The 16309-nt window shown below is 47.8% G+C and overlaps 1 protein-coding gene across 5 annotated transcripts in view; it reads left to right on the top strand.

Annotated features, from left to right (window-relative positions):
- MID2 (midline 2) overlaps positions 1 to 16309 on the top strand; it is a 440591-nt gene that overhangs the window by 275283 nt on the left and 148999 nt on the right. For all 5 annotated transcript variants that reach the window (XM_050965460.1, XM_050965458.1, XM_050965459.1 and 2 more), the window contains exon 4: positions 6752 to 6859. In XM_050965460.1, coding sequence (XP_050821417.1) covers positions 6752 to 6859 — 108 coding nt within the window. The remainder of the gene's footprint in view (positions 1 to 6751; positions 6860 to 16309) is intronic.

Below are 16309 nucleotides of genomic sequence, written 5' to 3'. Positions count from 1 at the left end.
TGCCATTATCTAAATCATTGATGAAGATATTGAACAGAACCGGACCCAGAACTGATCTCTGCAGGACCCCACTCATTATGCCCTTCCAGCATGACTGTGAACCACTGATAACTACTCTCTGAGAATGATTTTCCAACCAGTTATGCACCCAACTTATAGTAGCTCCATCTAGGTTGTATTTCCCTAGTTTGTTTATGAGAATGTCATGAGAAAGAGTATCAAAAGCCTTACTAAAGTCAAGATATACCACATCTACCGCTTCCCCCTGTCATAAACAGATAGCTAAGGGTTAATGTCTCTTTCACCTGAAGCACCTGACCAGAGGACCAATCAGGAAACCGGATTTTTTCAACTTTGGGTGGAGGGAATTTTGTGTCTGAGGTCTTTGTCTGTCTGCCTGCTGTCTCTGAGCTTTGGAGAAGTAGTTTCTGCTTTCTAGTCTTCTGTTTCTAAGTGTAAGGACAAAGAGATCAGATAGTAAGTTATATGGTTTCTTTTCTTTGGTATTTGCATGAATATAAGTGCTGGAGTGCTTTGATTTGTATTCTTTTTGAATAAGGCTGTTTATTCAATATTCTTTTAAGCAATTGACCCTGTATTTTGTCACCTTAATACAGAGAGACCATTTGTATGTATTTTTCCTTTCTTTTTTATATAAAGCTTTCTTTTAAGACCTGTTGGAGTTTTCTTTTCTGGGAAATTTCAGGGAAATTGAGTCTGTACTCACCAGGGAATTGGTGGGAGGAAGAAATCAGGGGGAGATCTGTGTGTGTTGAATTTGCTAGCCTGATTTTGCATTTCCTCTGGGTGAAGAGGAAAGTGCTTTTTGTTTCCAGGACTGGGAACGGAGAGGGGGAGTCACTCTGTTTGGATTCACAGAGCTTGTGTCTGTGTATCTCTCCAGGAGCACCTGGAGGGGGGAAGGGAAAAAGGATTATTTCCCTTTGTTGTGAGACTCAAGGGATTTGGGTCTTGGGGTCCCCAGGGAAGGTTTTTCAGGGGGACCAGAGTGCCCCAAAACACTCTAATTTTTTGGGTGGTGGCAGCAAGTACCAGGTCCAAGCTGGTAACTAAGCTTGGAGGTTTTCATGCTAACCCCCATATTTTGGACGCTAAGGTCCAAATCTGGGACTAAGGTTATGATACCCCCCTATACACAAGGCTTGTTACTCTGTCAAAGAAAGCTATCAGGTTGGTTTGACATGACTTGTTCTTGACAAATCCATGCTGACTTTTATTTATCACCTTATTTTCTTCTAGGTGTTTGCAAATTCATTGCTTAATTATTTGCGCCATTATCTTTCCGGATATAAAAGTTAAGCTGACTGGTCTGTAATTCCCAGGGTTGTCCTAATTTCCCTTCTTATAGATAGGCATTAGATTTGCCCTTTTCCAGTCTTCCGGAATGTCTCCCATCTTCCTTGACTTTTCAAAAATAATTGCTAATGGATCAGATATCTCCTCAGTCAGCTCCTTGAGTATTCTAGGATGCATTTCATCAGGCCTTGGTGATTTGAAGACATCTAACTTGACTAAGTAATATTTGACTTGTTCTTTCCCTGTTTTAGACTCTGATCGTACCTCATTTTCACTGGCATTCACTATGTTAGACATCTAGTTGCCACCAAACTTCTTGGTGAAAGCTGAAACAAAGAGGTCATTAAGCAGAACTGCCATTTCCACATTTTTTGTTATTTTCTCCCCCCGCCCCCATTGAGTAACGGGCCTACTCTGTCCTTGGTCTTCCTCTTGCTTCTAATGTATTGTAGAATGTTTTCTTGTTACCTTTTGTGTCCCTAGCTAGTTTGATCTCATTTTGTGCTTTTCTAATTTTGACCCTACATATTTGTGTTGTTTGTTTATATTCATCCTTTGTAATTTGACTGCGTTTCCACTTTTTATAGAACCCTTTTTTGAGTTTTAGTTTATTGAACATCTCCTGGGTAAGCCAGAGTGGTCTCTTGCCATACTTCCTATCTTTCCTATGCTCTTGTGCCATTAATAATGTCTCTTTGAAAAACTGCCAACTGTCTTCAGTTGTTTTTTCTCTTAGACTTGCTTCCATGGGATTTTACCTACCAACTCCTTGAGTTTGCCAAAGTCTGCCTTCTTGAAATCCATTGTCTTTATTGTGCTTTTCTCCCTCCTGCTATTCCTTAGAATCTTGAACTACCATTTCATGATCACTTTCACCCAAGTTGCCTTCCACTTTCAAATTCTCAGCCAGTTCCTCCCTATTTGTCAAAATCAAATCTAGAATAGCCTTCCCCACTAGTAGCTTTTTCTACCTTCTGAAATAAAAAATTGTCTCCAATACATTCCTAGAACTTGTTGGATAATCTGTGTCCTGCTGTGTTATTTTTCCAACAGATGTCTGGGTTGTTGAAGTCCTCCATCACCACCAACTCCTGTGCTTTGGATAATTTTGTTAGTTGTTTAAAAAAAGCCTCATCCACCTCTTCTTCCTGGTTTGGTGGTCTGTAGTAGACCCGCTACCATGACATCACCCTTGTTTTTTACCCCTTTTATCCTTACCCAGAGACTTTCAGCAAGTCTGTTTCTTATTTCTATCTCAACCACAGTCCAAGTGTATACATTTTTAATATATAAGACAACACCTCATCCCTTTTCTCCCTTCCTGTCCTTCCTGAGCAAGTTGTATCCTTCTATACCAATATTCCAGTCGTGCATATTATCTCACCAAGTCTCCATGATGCCAACTATGTCATAGTTGTGTTTATTTATTAGCATTTCGAGTACTTCCTGATTATTTCCCATTCTTCTTGCATTAGTATACAGATATCTAAGATACTGATTTGATTCCACCCCCCCACAGTTCTGTCTTGTCTCTCCCTTTTTTCTGCTTAACAGCCCATGCTCCCCCCGAAGTCTGACCCTTCTCCCAGGTCTCCATGTTTTTGACTTATCTGTGGGCTTTGATCACTTGCCCCTGTCAAACCTAGTTTAAAGCCCTCCTCACTAGGTTAGCCAATCTGTAGTCAAATATGCTCTTCCCCTTCCTCGCTAGGTGGACCTCATCTCTTTTTAGCAATCCTTCTTCCTGGAACAGCATCCCATGGTCAAGGAGGCCAAAGCCCTCCTAGCAAAACCATCTTTGCAACCAGGCATTCACCTCCAGAATGTATCTGTCTCTGCCGAGGCCCCTACCCTTGACTGGAAGGATTGAAGAGAACACCACCTGCGCTCCCAGCTCTCTTACCCTTACTCCCAGAGCCCTGTGGTCACTTCTGATCTGCTGAGGGTCATATCTTGCAGTATCATTAGTGCCCACATGGATGAGTAGCATGGGGTAGTAGTCAGAGGGCCAGATGATCCTCAACAGTCCTTCCGTAACATCTCGGATATGGGCCCCTGGCAGGCAGCATACCTCTTGGGATGCCATGTCCAGGCAACTGAATAGTGCCTCCGTCCCTCTCGGAAGAGTCTCCAACCACCATTTCTCTACGTTTCCTCCTAGGAGTGGTGGCTCTGATCCTCCCAATCTTGGGGGTATGTGGCTTCTTCTCTTCAGTCTTTGGGGGTGATTCCTCATCACTTGTTGCCAGGGCAGTGTAACAGTTCTCCATCACCATGGTGAGTGGGCTGGGAGTAGGAGTGGAGCACTGCCTGCTGCCAGAAGTAACCAGCAGCCAGTGTCCTCCCTATATCAGAGCCTTATCCTCCTCCCTTGATGGCAAGAGAGCAGTCCTCTCTAGCTGGATAGTGTCCTCAACCTTGGGGCAACAAAAATGATTAGGGGGCTGGAGCACATGACTTATGAGGAGAGGCTGAGGGAACTGGGATTGTTTAGTCTGCAGGAGAGAAGAATGAGGGGGAATTTGATAGCTGCTTTCAACTACCTGAAAGGGGGTTTCAAAGAGGATGGATCTAGACTGTTCTCAGTGGTACCTGATGACAGAACAAGGAGTAATGGTCTCAAGTTCTAGTGGGGGAGGTTTAGGTTGGATATTAGGAAAAACTTTTTCACTCAGAGAGTGGTGAAGCGCTGGAATGGGTTACGTAGAGAGGTGGTGGAATCTCCTTCCTTAGAGGTTTTTAAGGTCAGACTTGACAAAGCCCTGACAGGGATGATTTAGTTGGGAATTGGTCCAGCTTTGAGCAGGGGGTTGGACTAGATGACCTCCTGAAGTCTCTTCCAACCCTGATATTCTATGATTCTATTCTATGATTCTACGTCTCCATACGAATACTCTCGAGAAATTCCTCGTGTGCACGGGTGCTCCTTAGCCTGGCCACCACCTCCTGTAGTCTCCCAGCTACTTCCTGAGAGATTCCACCAGCAGGCACCTCTCACACTGGATGGTCCCCCCAGCCTGGCTTTCTGTGAGTGGGAAATGCAGGCCACAGTCTCTGCAAATCCACACCAGCATCTGGGTAGAGGCATTAACCGTTTTGAAAGCAGAAGTTTTGATTTTTCGATTCAAACTGAATTTTTATTTGAAATGTATTTCGATGTCCTTCCCAAAACATTTACAGGGTAAAAAAATCAGGTAATGGAACATTTAGTTTCTGATCTAACAAAATGTTGTTCATGGACCCAGGGACCTGCTGTCTGCTCCACTGCAAGCTGCACGACTGACCTGGTGGGATCCGCCCTGTGTCTAGTCGATGATTATCCATGTTAAAGCAAACCCCGCCATTCCACTAGGCATTGGCCCCTGTGTCAGCAGAGTCAGTGGAGAGGGCAATGGCTGAATGTGCCACTGAGACTGCCCTTGTCGCTCTCCCTGAGAGCAGGGCTGAGACCTGCTGGCTGCTTAGCGTGGGTGAAGCGGGCCTGCTGCTGCCCATGGTGAAACCGTTCGGTGGATTAAGGTCTCTCTGCTGAGTACCCTCCATCCAGCTGGAATCTGTCCTGAGCACCTTGGGCTGGCTCCCAGAGGCTGTTACTCTCCAGGGCCTTTTCACCAGTACTCAGGCCATTTAGTGTTTAGGACCAAATTTACAAATCACCGGAAAGAAAGAACAGTGATAAAACAAGGGAAAATAAGCTGGCCTGTCCCCCAGGAAACAGTAGGCCAGCTTTCTTGTTATTTCTTCATTTAGCCATTTGCATGTAAATCTGCTGCATCTTCTTCTTTAATCCACTGCAATTCTCATCCTGACTGATCTCCTTTTTAAGTTCTGCTGTGTTCCTCATCGCCTGCCTGAGCCCCTCCTCCCTCTGACCCCAATAGCATGGTTGACTTCAGATCGCATGTGTACAGAAGTGTTTGATAATCCTCCAGCTGCTCCTCTGTGCTGAAGCCTGAGGTGAGCTAGAACTATACTACCAGAGGTGAAAATAAGGTGGTATAGCGTACCAGCAGGAGCCGGTACGCCATGCTGGACTGGACCGGCTTCTCCGGCAGTGATTTAAAGGGCCTGGGGCTCCCCACAGTGACAGGAGCAGCAGGCCCTTTAAATCCCTGCCCAAGCTCTGCCGCCCCAGGATAGCAGCGGCAGGGCTCCCACGATGATTTAAAGGGCCCAGAGCTCCGCAGCCCCAGACCCTTTAATTCACTCCTGAGCCCTGGGGCTCCCAGCTGCCTGTGCAGCTGGTAACTCCACAGCAAGAGCCCCAGGGCCTTTACATCTGGAAAGGCCCTGCCTTTTCCGGTTGAGGTCACGCCCCCTCTCAGGACTCCGGGGTACTGGTAAGTCCTTTAAGTTACTTTCACCTTTGTATACTGCTGACCTTTCTGCACCAACCTGGGGACTTTGGTACTTTGCATCTGCCCTGCTGCATAAATGCTGCATCATTTTAGCTGCATCTGCCTACAAGAAAGCAATGGATTCTGTCTTGTAGTGTAAAATGGCAAAGCTCCATTCTAGCTGCTGCCTGCTATTCCATTAGAAGCCTAATTCACCCCTCGCATTTTATTCTTTCCCCATGCCCTTTGATGGTGACAGCTTAGTGACTCCTGCTCTGCAATCTCACATTACTTGAGAAGGTCACGGACCCTTTCTTTGTCACGATCAGTTGGAAAGACCTCTTTGGATATATGCTCTGTACAGACAAGCTGGGCCCCAGCATGCTGGGGCATTAAGGCAGGTTGTGGAATCCCTGTCACTGTTGGTTTTAAAGAACAGGTTGGACAAACACCTGTCAGGGATGATCTTGGTTTCCTTGGCCCTGTCTCAGCACAGAAGGCTGCACCAGATGACCTCTCAAGGTCCCCTTCAACCCTATATTTTTATTATTCTAATTATTAGAACCCTGACCCTCATTGGCACTAGCTAGGTTCTAATGGTTGAGCTGTCTGTGCTGGCCTGTGGCCATTAGTATCCAGAAGAAGGCTCAGATTGTGTCATGTGAACTGATTGTATTGGAGAACGTGTCTCTTGCTCCTTTCTGGTCATGGCTGGACACCCAAGGGAACGGCTCTTTCCCGCATCATGAGGGGCCCTGTCATTTGACCTAAGGACAGAAGCTCAGGCTCCAGCTTTGAAGAGTTTAATATCTAGCATTGCTTTGGTGCCTTCCTCCTGCCACTGAAATGGGAATGAATACAGGACATGGCAGCCTGCTTCTATTTTTGTTGCCTGCACAGCAGTAACTGTTAACAGTATTAAGTCCTCCCCACTTCCGTCCCTGGCAGCTGCACGGGCCTTGGCTGACAAGAGGGGGCCTGTTGTGGTAAGCTGTTGCTTATCTCTCTGTCAGAGATGTCAGAGCTGCTGGAGTTGCCAGACTCTGAGTCAGCATGTTGCATTCTAACAGCTTGGGGTTTCTGCTGTTTTTACCTAGGTGAACACAGCCATGCATGAGGCCAAGCTGATGGAGGAATGTGATGAGCTCATGGAGATCATCCGGCAGCGCAAGCAAGTGATTGCTGTCAAGATCAAGGAGACGAAGGTAAGTGTCGCTCTGAGGTGTGCGTGCCCAGTGCTGATGCCACAATTACTTGGGGGAAGTGCTGTGGACACTGGTGCTGCTGCTCCTATGACATCCCTGCCCCAGATTTTCAGATCAGCTTTGCCAACTTGCCCAGTCCTCTTGGTTTCATAATACAGCATCCTCTCCAGGACAGCATGCTCCCATCCATGGGGCTGACATGTCAGCAAAGAAAGTCACAGAGGAGGAAGATGTACCTTGAGTAAGTGGTCTAAGAGTCCGGGAGACCCACTGGAAAAGATTGGTGTGTCTGGAAATGAGCTTTAAGTCTCAGCATTTCAGGGTTTGCAATGGAGTGGCCAAGAATTTGCCTACAGAAGGGATAGGATGTGCCAAGGCTGGGTCCTCTAATTCTTTTAAACATAGAGGACAAGGCAGGGAGTGCTTTTCAGAGATGCTTTGTGTGATAGTGGCAGACCAGGTGCCAGCTCATGCCAAGGTCCCCAGGTCTCAACTAAACACTGACAAACACCTAGCTGGAACCAGACTGGCTCACCTGTGGGTTAGTATAGTTGAAACATTAAAATTATAAGAATGTGTTTAGTGTTTAAACTTTATGAAATGCCTGTGAGTTGCTGCCTGCACTAATCTCACTTACAGCATCGGTATCCCACGGTTGAGCATTGGTACTGTAAGCTTCTGTAACTATGTAAATCACTGGACAGGAAAGAGACATTAAGTAATATGAAGTGCCGCACTGCAACCTTCCAGCCTCAGATGCAGCAGAGGAGACCACTGCAGGGGAATGGGCCCAATTACAGCGCCTGAGAGCACCTTAAGAATGTGAGCATCAGAGACTGATGATGGAATTACCAGTCAGGGAGTCTAAGGCAGCTGAGGAGAGAGCCCACCAAAGACACCAGGAACAAGTAACAGCAGTCAAAGCCAACAAAAAAACTGAGGAGCGGGCACACAGGTGTCTGATGGAAGCTCAAACATTTCAGCCCAAATTACTGGAGAAGCAAAAGGAGCCAGTGAGTACACCTGCCCCCGCCCTCAACACAAGGGAGTAGGAGAAAGTCTGCCTAATTTATAAAGAAACTGACTGTACAGACGAGTTCCAGTCCACCTTGGAGAGACTACTTAGGTTGCACAATATCTCATCAGATAAACAGATGCCTGTTCTCTTAACCAGCGTATCTGTGAAGCCAGACAAGTTTTGAATGATCTGGAGGAGGGTGGTGTAAAGGTGAAGAAGAAATTCAAAGGAAATGTATTGGAAAGATTGAAGATTACCTCTGATATCTGTTGATTGAAGGCTAGAAACATCAGCCTGTTGGACAATGTCATTCATATTGAACAGGTGCATAAAATATGTCATTTTAGGAGAAAATGGATAATCGAGGTGGGTGCTGAAGGCGATGATGGAAAACTGTTTGAGCTGATAGCCCAGAAGCAGTTGCTCTGGGTGGTTATGGATGAAGTGAAGACAGCCATCTGTGATAAAAAGCCAGACACAGTTTTAGAGGCTGCAGAAATTGCTTATGATGTTGAGTCAAGGGCCCATGGGGGTAGGGGAGTAAATCCGAGGGGAAGGGAAATCCCCATGTCACCCAGGGTAAGAAGGAAGTGGTGACTGGAAAGAAACCTAACCCCACTTAGATAAAACCCCTGAAGAGAACCCAAGTTTTAAAGCCACCTGCCAACAGGAAAGGCAAGTCAATCACCAGAAGGGAGAGAGGCATTAAGTAACGTGAAGTGCCGCTCTGCAACTGAAGGTGTGACGTCCTACCCAAAAGGAAAAGCCAGTTGACACCAGAAAAATTATTGTGGCATGTTAAAGAGGACAAAAGACTTTGTTGCTCTGTTGCCCCTTCCTCCCCCATGAAGAGAGGGTAGTCACGCATGTTAACGCTGATATAGTGCCTGAGGATTTTACACTTGATAATTGGTTGGGAACATCTAAGTACATAATTCACAGTCAATTTGGAGGTTTTGTCCTGGGTCTTACCAGCCTGCCCTGAGGTTGGTGTTCATGCTCCTGAGTCACTGCAGACAGCTTGACACTTGGTAAAATCCATTTTCCTCATTCAGCTCTTATGGCAATGAGACTAATAGCAAACGATGCTGTAGCTCAGTGCGTAGTGCTCCCTGGAGCCGTAGCTTTGCAGAGCCCATCAAGGGGCCAGCACCTGCACTGTCCAGCCACTCTAGAGACTCACATACCTTACAGCACACAGGGTATGTTGTCATGTTGATATCATTGAGTTGTGCTTCACAAATTCATGAGATGCCGTTAATTTGTCCTACTCCAGCAGCGCTTTTTGGGATAGGCTTTGAATAGCAGCTGTAGCTCAGAGCTTTGAATTAGATCCCAATAGTGCAGGGAGTGCAGCAGCTATTCTGTATTAGCTCTTACACAGCCATGGACCAGAATGCTGGCTGCCACATGCACATGAATGTCTCTTTGCACATCCTATCAGATAAACCTGAGCCCCTCTTCCATCTCTTCCACATGTGCTGACATTGCAGTGACACCTGGCAGCCTTTTTAAAACAGAGTAAGGATTATTCATCAATTGGGATACTGCATCAGGAAGTCCTTAGGGTAGCTAAGAGAGACAAAGGTGAAGATGGAGTTCAGACTGGCCAATGTCAGGGTAGTACCCAGCCAAGCCACTGTAGATTGGCTCTGTCAATCCTCTCTCTGTCTTTGTGTCTCAGTCGCAGTTGAGAGCTCCTGTGTCTCTCCAAGAGCTAGCTCCTAACACAGCCACCTCACACCTTTTGCTCCATTGTCTTCCTCCTGCCAGGACGCATGCTGAGTTCACATGTTCTGCCTGAGGGAGTTTCCCATTGTTAGGTGTCAGTTGTTCTGCACTTGGGGTCCTGTTGTCTTTCCAGATCGTCCATAGATATGGTCAGTTTCAACCAGTCCTGAATGACCCACTCCTACCTCCCCAGACAGTTACATGACCCCAGTACCTCAAGTCTCCTGCTCTGCCCCAGGAGCATTTTAACGTTTCTGCACTTTCTGGGTAGCAATCCCATGTCAGGTAAGCAGGGTCAGTTTTACGCCAATTCCACCAATTCCTCGGAATCAGGCCCTGCGCTGAAGAAGGCCCCACGTCTGTGCCTAAGGGGGCCCCACTCCAGGGGTCATCAATGGCGAGGGGTCCGCTCTGAGGGTCTTCGGTGGTGGGGGGTCCTTCAGTGCCATGGAAGACCTGGAGCGGATCCCTTGCCGCCGAAGTACCTCCGAAGCCCCAGACCGCCGCCGAGTATTCCAGTCAGGCCCTGCGGGTCATAAAGCCGGCCCTGCAGGTAAGTCACTGCTATTCACACAAATATTACAGAAAATTCCTACTTTGGCCCAGCAATAACCCACATTGTTTGGCACCAAATAGCATTCCGAATGTGGCCAGAGCTACACGTTATTACAGAGTATTGTTTGTGAGAATCTTCTCCAGTTTTGCTCTTTAGTGTTTTAACATTGTAACATCATCACCGGAAGGAGTTGTTATAATCTGTGTAGTATGTGAAACGTATACTCCAAAGGGACTGTCATGGCCTGTCTTTTAATGCGCTTTTGACTCCCCACCTCCTGAAGTTATATGTGAATCTGAGTGGCTCCTCACTGCTCTTATCCTCAGAGTTCAACTGTCTTGGACAAATTAATGTTTGAAAGGCCACAGATGGTATCTGGTTTGGGGAGGAGAATGGTACAGATTTGCATGATAGATTGTTGTAGTCACATCTGCCCAGGTAATTTCCTAAGGGGTTTTATAACACTGCTATGTTACTGTGATAATGTTAATGTCGAAGGGCCATCTTAGACCTACACAGCAGATCAGTTAAAAGCTGAAAACTCTGCAATATACTTAACGTTAAGTTTGTTGGGTATTCCAGTGGTTTCTGTATAATAGGGAGATATGTGGTGCTTGAATTAACTCTGACGCTAAAACTAGTGTGGGTTCATCTTGTCAGTACTGGTGCTCCAACCTTTAAATGTTAAACGTTGCTCCACCTCTGTGACAGTGGCCTCACAGAGTTCCATAGTCGTTGTGTATGAACTGATTTTCTCTCTCATATTTGCTCTGGTTGTAAGTAAAAGGATGTTCTCCAACAGCCAACCCTTCAAACCTACCCTAGCATTTGACGGTCACCTCGAGCTCTTTCCATCTTGTGCATCATCCCAGAGAATAAAGGGGTCTGAGGGCCCAATTCCAGCCCTAGTGATTGCACAGGTGTCACTGACCTGCAGGTTATGCTGTTTGAGAGGGTCTGTGTGAGAGAGCCCAGCTTGACTTTCAGATCCCAGAAGGAGTTTGCAGGGATGGCACTTGTAACAGGGTGGGAGGGTTTCCTTGCAACCTGAGCAAATGTGGAAAGGAAACGAGTGATACCCAGTGGACAGGGAACCTCACAATGCCATTTATAGAGTCACTTTTCAGAGGAGAACCACCAGTTCATGACAAGTCTCCGAGAGGATGCCTACAGAAGAGCTGGGATGTAATTCTCAGTTCAGGTAGACATGCATGCATTAGCTGTGCTTGAGGTAGTGCCTAAAAATAGCAGAGTGGCTTTAGCAGCTTAGGTTAGCCACCCAAACAGTCCTTCCTGACTCTTCCCTCCTTCCCCCGCCACACACCCAGTCCACGCCACTGCAGCCCCACCACTATTTATAAGTGTTAGCTCAAGCAGCACTAATGCATGTATGACTACACCAGCTGTGAACTACACCTCCCAGCTAAAGGGTACACTGTACCCTGTTTGTCCGTCTTGTAAGCTGCCAGTGCCATGGACATTCTAACTCACTGTGGCACAAGGACAGCAGTCATAGATAGCCTGAGCTCCATTGTAGGTTTGATTGTGCACAGCTAAGTGGGAGTCTGGCTCCTGGAGTTACGTCCTTTGTCTGAGAAAGTACGACAGAGGTCCCAAAAGGCTGGGGACTGTTCAGATCACATGATGCTGGTTACAAATAATACAGGAAAAAGGACACTTCCCTGTGTGTTTAGAGAGGAAGTTGAGATGGTGATAAAAATGTTTCACTTCTGAGCACTGTAGTGACTGCCAGTGGTCAGCCCAGCTACTCTCCAGGCTAATGAAATGTAAGTAAATGCTAAGCTGTTTGTGGCTCCAGCTGTTTTCTCTCTCTAATTCAGAAGCAATGTTGAGAACCAAGCAGCTGGAGCATTATAGAAATGACCGACTGTGCTACTCAATCAAAGATAACCGAGTACCAATATGGAGTGTCTTTCCAAGAGCAAAATGAAAACCAATTTCTTTGATCAGCCCCCAACTGCAAATACTTGTAAAATCTGCAGGGGAAAAAAATCAAAAAGTGGGGGAAGGGGAGGAAAGGGGAGATGGGTAGCAAACTGCAGATAAATGAAACATTAAAAACTGACAATCAGGAAATAGTTTGACTGATAAATTGCCAATTCCTTTTCCATACGTTCTGGGGTGTTTGTTCTGGTGAATGACCCTACTTAGATGAGATGAGCCACATCACTGCATCAGATGGCCTGATAGCAGCAGGTGGGGAATTGTTGGGTTTTGTTACTGTTAAAGAAATTGTCAAGGATATTTGTACCTTATATTTCTGGTAGCCCTAGGAGAGGGCAGGTGTCTGGGGGAGCCCCCCGAGAGCTAGAGCATGGAAAGCCCAGTGCTGGGTGCACCTGAGTGCTGTTATGCTGCATCCCGGTGGCCCCCCCGCCCCGCTTGCTGCAATGCCTGGGTGCTACTCTGTTGACCAGGGTACTTATTTGCAGGCTGGGTTTTATCTTGTTTTAATACATCATGGTTGAAATCTTTGGTTAGTTCTAAAATGTGGTAGAAGGAACCTCTGTCTTCAAACTAGCACCATGCACCTCTCAGGAACTAAAAATCCCAAAGAAGGCATCTCTTTAATGCATGGCATAACCTGGGCTTTGTTCATCAGAGCTTTTTGCCACTAAGGGTATGTCTACACTGCCCACCAGATCAGCGGGTAGCGATCAATCTATCATGGATCTTTATCGCACGTAGTGTAGATGCAATAAATTGATCCCCTATCACTCTCCCATCGATTGCTGAACTCCAGCTTATCGAGAGGCAGAAGCAAAGTCAACGGGGGAGCCGCAGCAATCGACCCCGCTCCGTGAGGATGTGAGGTAAGTCGAACTAAGATATGTCGACTTCAGCTACGCTGTTCTCGTAGCTGAAGTTGCGTATCTTAGGTTGATTCCCCCCCGCCTCCAGTGTAGACCAGGCCTGTAATGCTTGTCTAGTCTTTTTTTAATACAGCAAGGCTTTCCTTTCTCGTTTCTTTTCTCCTTTTGATAATTTTCCTCATGAGCCTGGGCATAAAATGAACCATCCATCAGCCCATTAAGTCCCAGCAGGAGAGTCACTGCCTTGTGCAAATATCCATTTGAAGTTTTGTCCACCTTGCTGTTAGTCAGAATGAGCCTGCATGTCTCACTCAGCACAGGCTGTGATGGTTTGGTTCCCATAATGATGAATGAAGGTGTGCGTTACAGATTGGCAGGAGAGATGCATGGCCTGTTGGCAGACAAATGGATTAATCAGCCCATCCTGGCATTCATAACTCCCTCTCCCAGCCACCAGTAACCAAGTGACACCCGAGCCCGTGCAGTTGTGTTGGCATTGTGATGTAGGGAGGAGAGAGACTCATAGTCCAAGTGCTCTGGGATGGTATAGCACAATGCACAGAGCAGGAGGAGATCAGCTGTGTGAGGAGGAGGGCAATGCAGGGCACAGAGGCAGTAGGACATGAGGTTGCTGTGAAACTGAAATAGGCCATATCAGGCTACTCTGTCTTAGGTACACAAAGGAGCCATTATTTTGGAAGGAGTGTTTAACTGTCTGGAGTTCCACTTTGTGTGGCAAAAAATGCAGATTCAGATCAACTGCAACAAGTGAGACAGATGTCTCTTGGTGCCCAGCTGGCAAAGGGTTTATTCTGCTTTACAAGACACTTCTGTCTCAGACCATACCAACTCATTATACCTAAGACATTGCTTTCATCAATTTATCCATAAAGGGCTGCGCGTGAGGCCTCTACTGAAAGCTTGTAACTTACTGTAGGGCCCCTCTCCACCCAGTCAGGGCCGAATTAACTTTCTGTGTGCCCGGCGCCAAACATATTTGTGGGCCCCCCTAGGGAATAATTGTAAAAGGGGCTGGGGGTAAAAGCACAGTGGGGCAGGAGCTAGGGTTGGTCTCTGGAGCAAGGAAGGGGTCAGGGGTAAACTTCAAGCGCAGCAGGGCTGGGGAGGGGGTAAACAGGATCCCCCCCGCCCCTGCCCACATAGAGGGGGTACCTACCTGGTTCTAGCCCATTCTCTTTGTCTCTCTCTGCACTGAGCTTCCCCTTCTCCTGCAGCAGCAGGACAGGTTCTCTTCCAGTCCTCTGAGGTGCGTGTTGGGAGTGGGAGGAGCGGAGGCTAATGTGGTTACTCCTATAACCGGACATTTAGTTTCCAGTCAGCACTGCTAACCGGATACTCAGATCCCGTTTTCTACTGGAGTTTCCAGTCTAAAACTGGATACCAGGCAACAGGGCTGCCAGGAAGGCCTGAGCGGGGGAGAGGGGCAAGCAATCATTTTTAAAAGTAAGAGGGCTAAGCCTTAAGCGGGGACAAGTGGTGGGTGGGCTAGGGAGTGGAGAGGAGCTAATGGGCAGGGCCATGTTTGCTGTACTGCCCAGGTAGGTTGGAGATTGTGGGGATCAGCTGACACAATATCCAGGGCCGATGCAAGGATATTTTGCACCCTAGGCAAAACTTCCACGTTGCGTCCCCTCCCTCCCCTCTGGAGCATCGCTTATTATAAACTTTCAAAAATGAATACAGTGGAGTCACATCTTACGCGGGGGTTAGGTTCTAAGGTCAGCGCGTAAGAAGAAAATCGCGTATAGTGAAAATTACCATAAACTACAGTATACATAGTATACACTGTCTACACTAGAACAGGGATCCTCAACCTACGGCACACATGCCAAAGATGGCACGCAAGCTGATTTTTTATTTATTTATTTTTAAATGGCAGGCTGTGGGTCCCGACCACCGCTGAGCCTGCTGCCAGCCTGGGGTTCTGTTCACTCAGCTATCAGCTGGGGTCCCAGCTGGTGACTCTGCTCAGCCTCTTGCCGTTCACCCAGGCCGGCAGGAAGCTGAGCAGGGCCAGTGGCCAAGACCCTGGCTGGCAAGGGGCCGGCAGCCGGAACCCCAGATCATCAGCGGGCTGAGCAGGATTGGCGGCCAGGACCCCAGACAGCCCGCTGCCGGTCTGGGGTTCTGTCTGCTGGCTCCTGCCAGCTGGGGTCCCAGCTGCCGGCCCCACTCAGCCTGCTCAGTCCACTGCCAGCCGGGGTCCTGGACACTGGATCCATTCAGCCTCCTGGTGGTCTGGGTGAATGGAATCCCAGGCCAGCAGGAGGCTGAGTGGGGCCGGTGGCCAGGATCCCGACTGGCAAGGGGCTGGCAGCCAGAATCCCAGACTGGCAGCAGGCTGAGTGTGGCTGGGACCTCAGCCCGCTGCCAGCTGGGGTCCCAGCCACCGGCTCCGCTCAGCCTCCTGCCGGCCTGGGTGAACAGAACCCCAGGATGGCGGACAGAACCCTGGGTGAATGGAACCCCAGACCATTCACCCAGGCTGGCAGGAGGCTGAGCGGAGCTGGCTGGGACCCCAGCAGGCTGAGCGGGACTGGCGGCTGGGACCCCGGCTGGCAGGAGCCGGCCCATTGCTGGCTCTGCTCAGCCCGCTGCCAGCTAAGTGAACAGAACCCCAGGTCGGTAGCAGGCTCAGCGGCAGCCAGGACCCGCAGCCTGCCACTAAAAAAAAAAACAAAAAAAAAAAATCAGCTTGCGTGCCACCTTTGGGTTGAGGACCCCTGTTCCAGTGTATACTATACTTTATGGTAATTTTCACTATACGCAATTTTCCTCTTACACGATGACTTTAGAACCAACCCCTGTGTAAGATGTGACTCCACTGTAGTGTAAAAAAAAAAAAATTGGGGCACCGCTTTTTCGCACCCCCAAATCTTGGAGCCCTAGGCAGTCGCCTAGTTTGCCTAGCGGTTACACCGGCCCTGACAGTATTCCCAGCCCAGGTGACGTGACAGCCAGTGGTGGTTTTAGAGTTAGTGGAGCCCCCCAGCCCTGTGCTCAGCTTCATTTTGGGGGCTCCTCCTTGGGACCCAGTCAAGAAAAAGAACATTCTCTCTTATCTCCCCCTGCCCCCCGTTTTTCATTCTTTTTTTCTTCATCCTCCTCCCATAAGTAATAGCAAATAAATGAAAATAAAGTGAGGTACTTTGATTGTTCTTGTTGTCTAACTTATTTTTCCACAGACCACTTGAAAATCACGGGGGGGGGGGGTCTCGATGGACCAATTAATGATCTTTCTAAGTATTCTAAAAAAAATGTTCGGGTGCGGGGTCTGGCCAGGAGCTAGG

Source organism: Gopherus flavomarginatus, chromosome 8 (assembly GCF_025201925.1).
Source record: "Gopherus flavomarginatus isolate rGopFla2 chromosome 8, rGopFla2.mat.asm, whole genome shotgun sequence".
In the NCBI taxonomy this organism is placed as follows: Eukaryota; Metazoa; Chordata; order Testudines; family Testudinidae; genus Gopherus; species Gopherus flavomarginatus.
The sequence above is the reverse complement of the archived record's forward strand: the minus strand, read 5'-3'. Positions and strand labels throughout refer to the sequence as shown.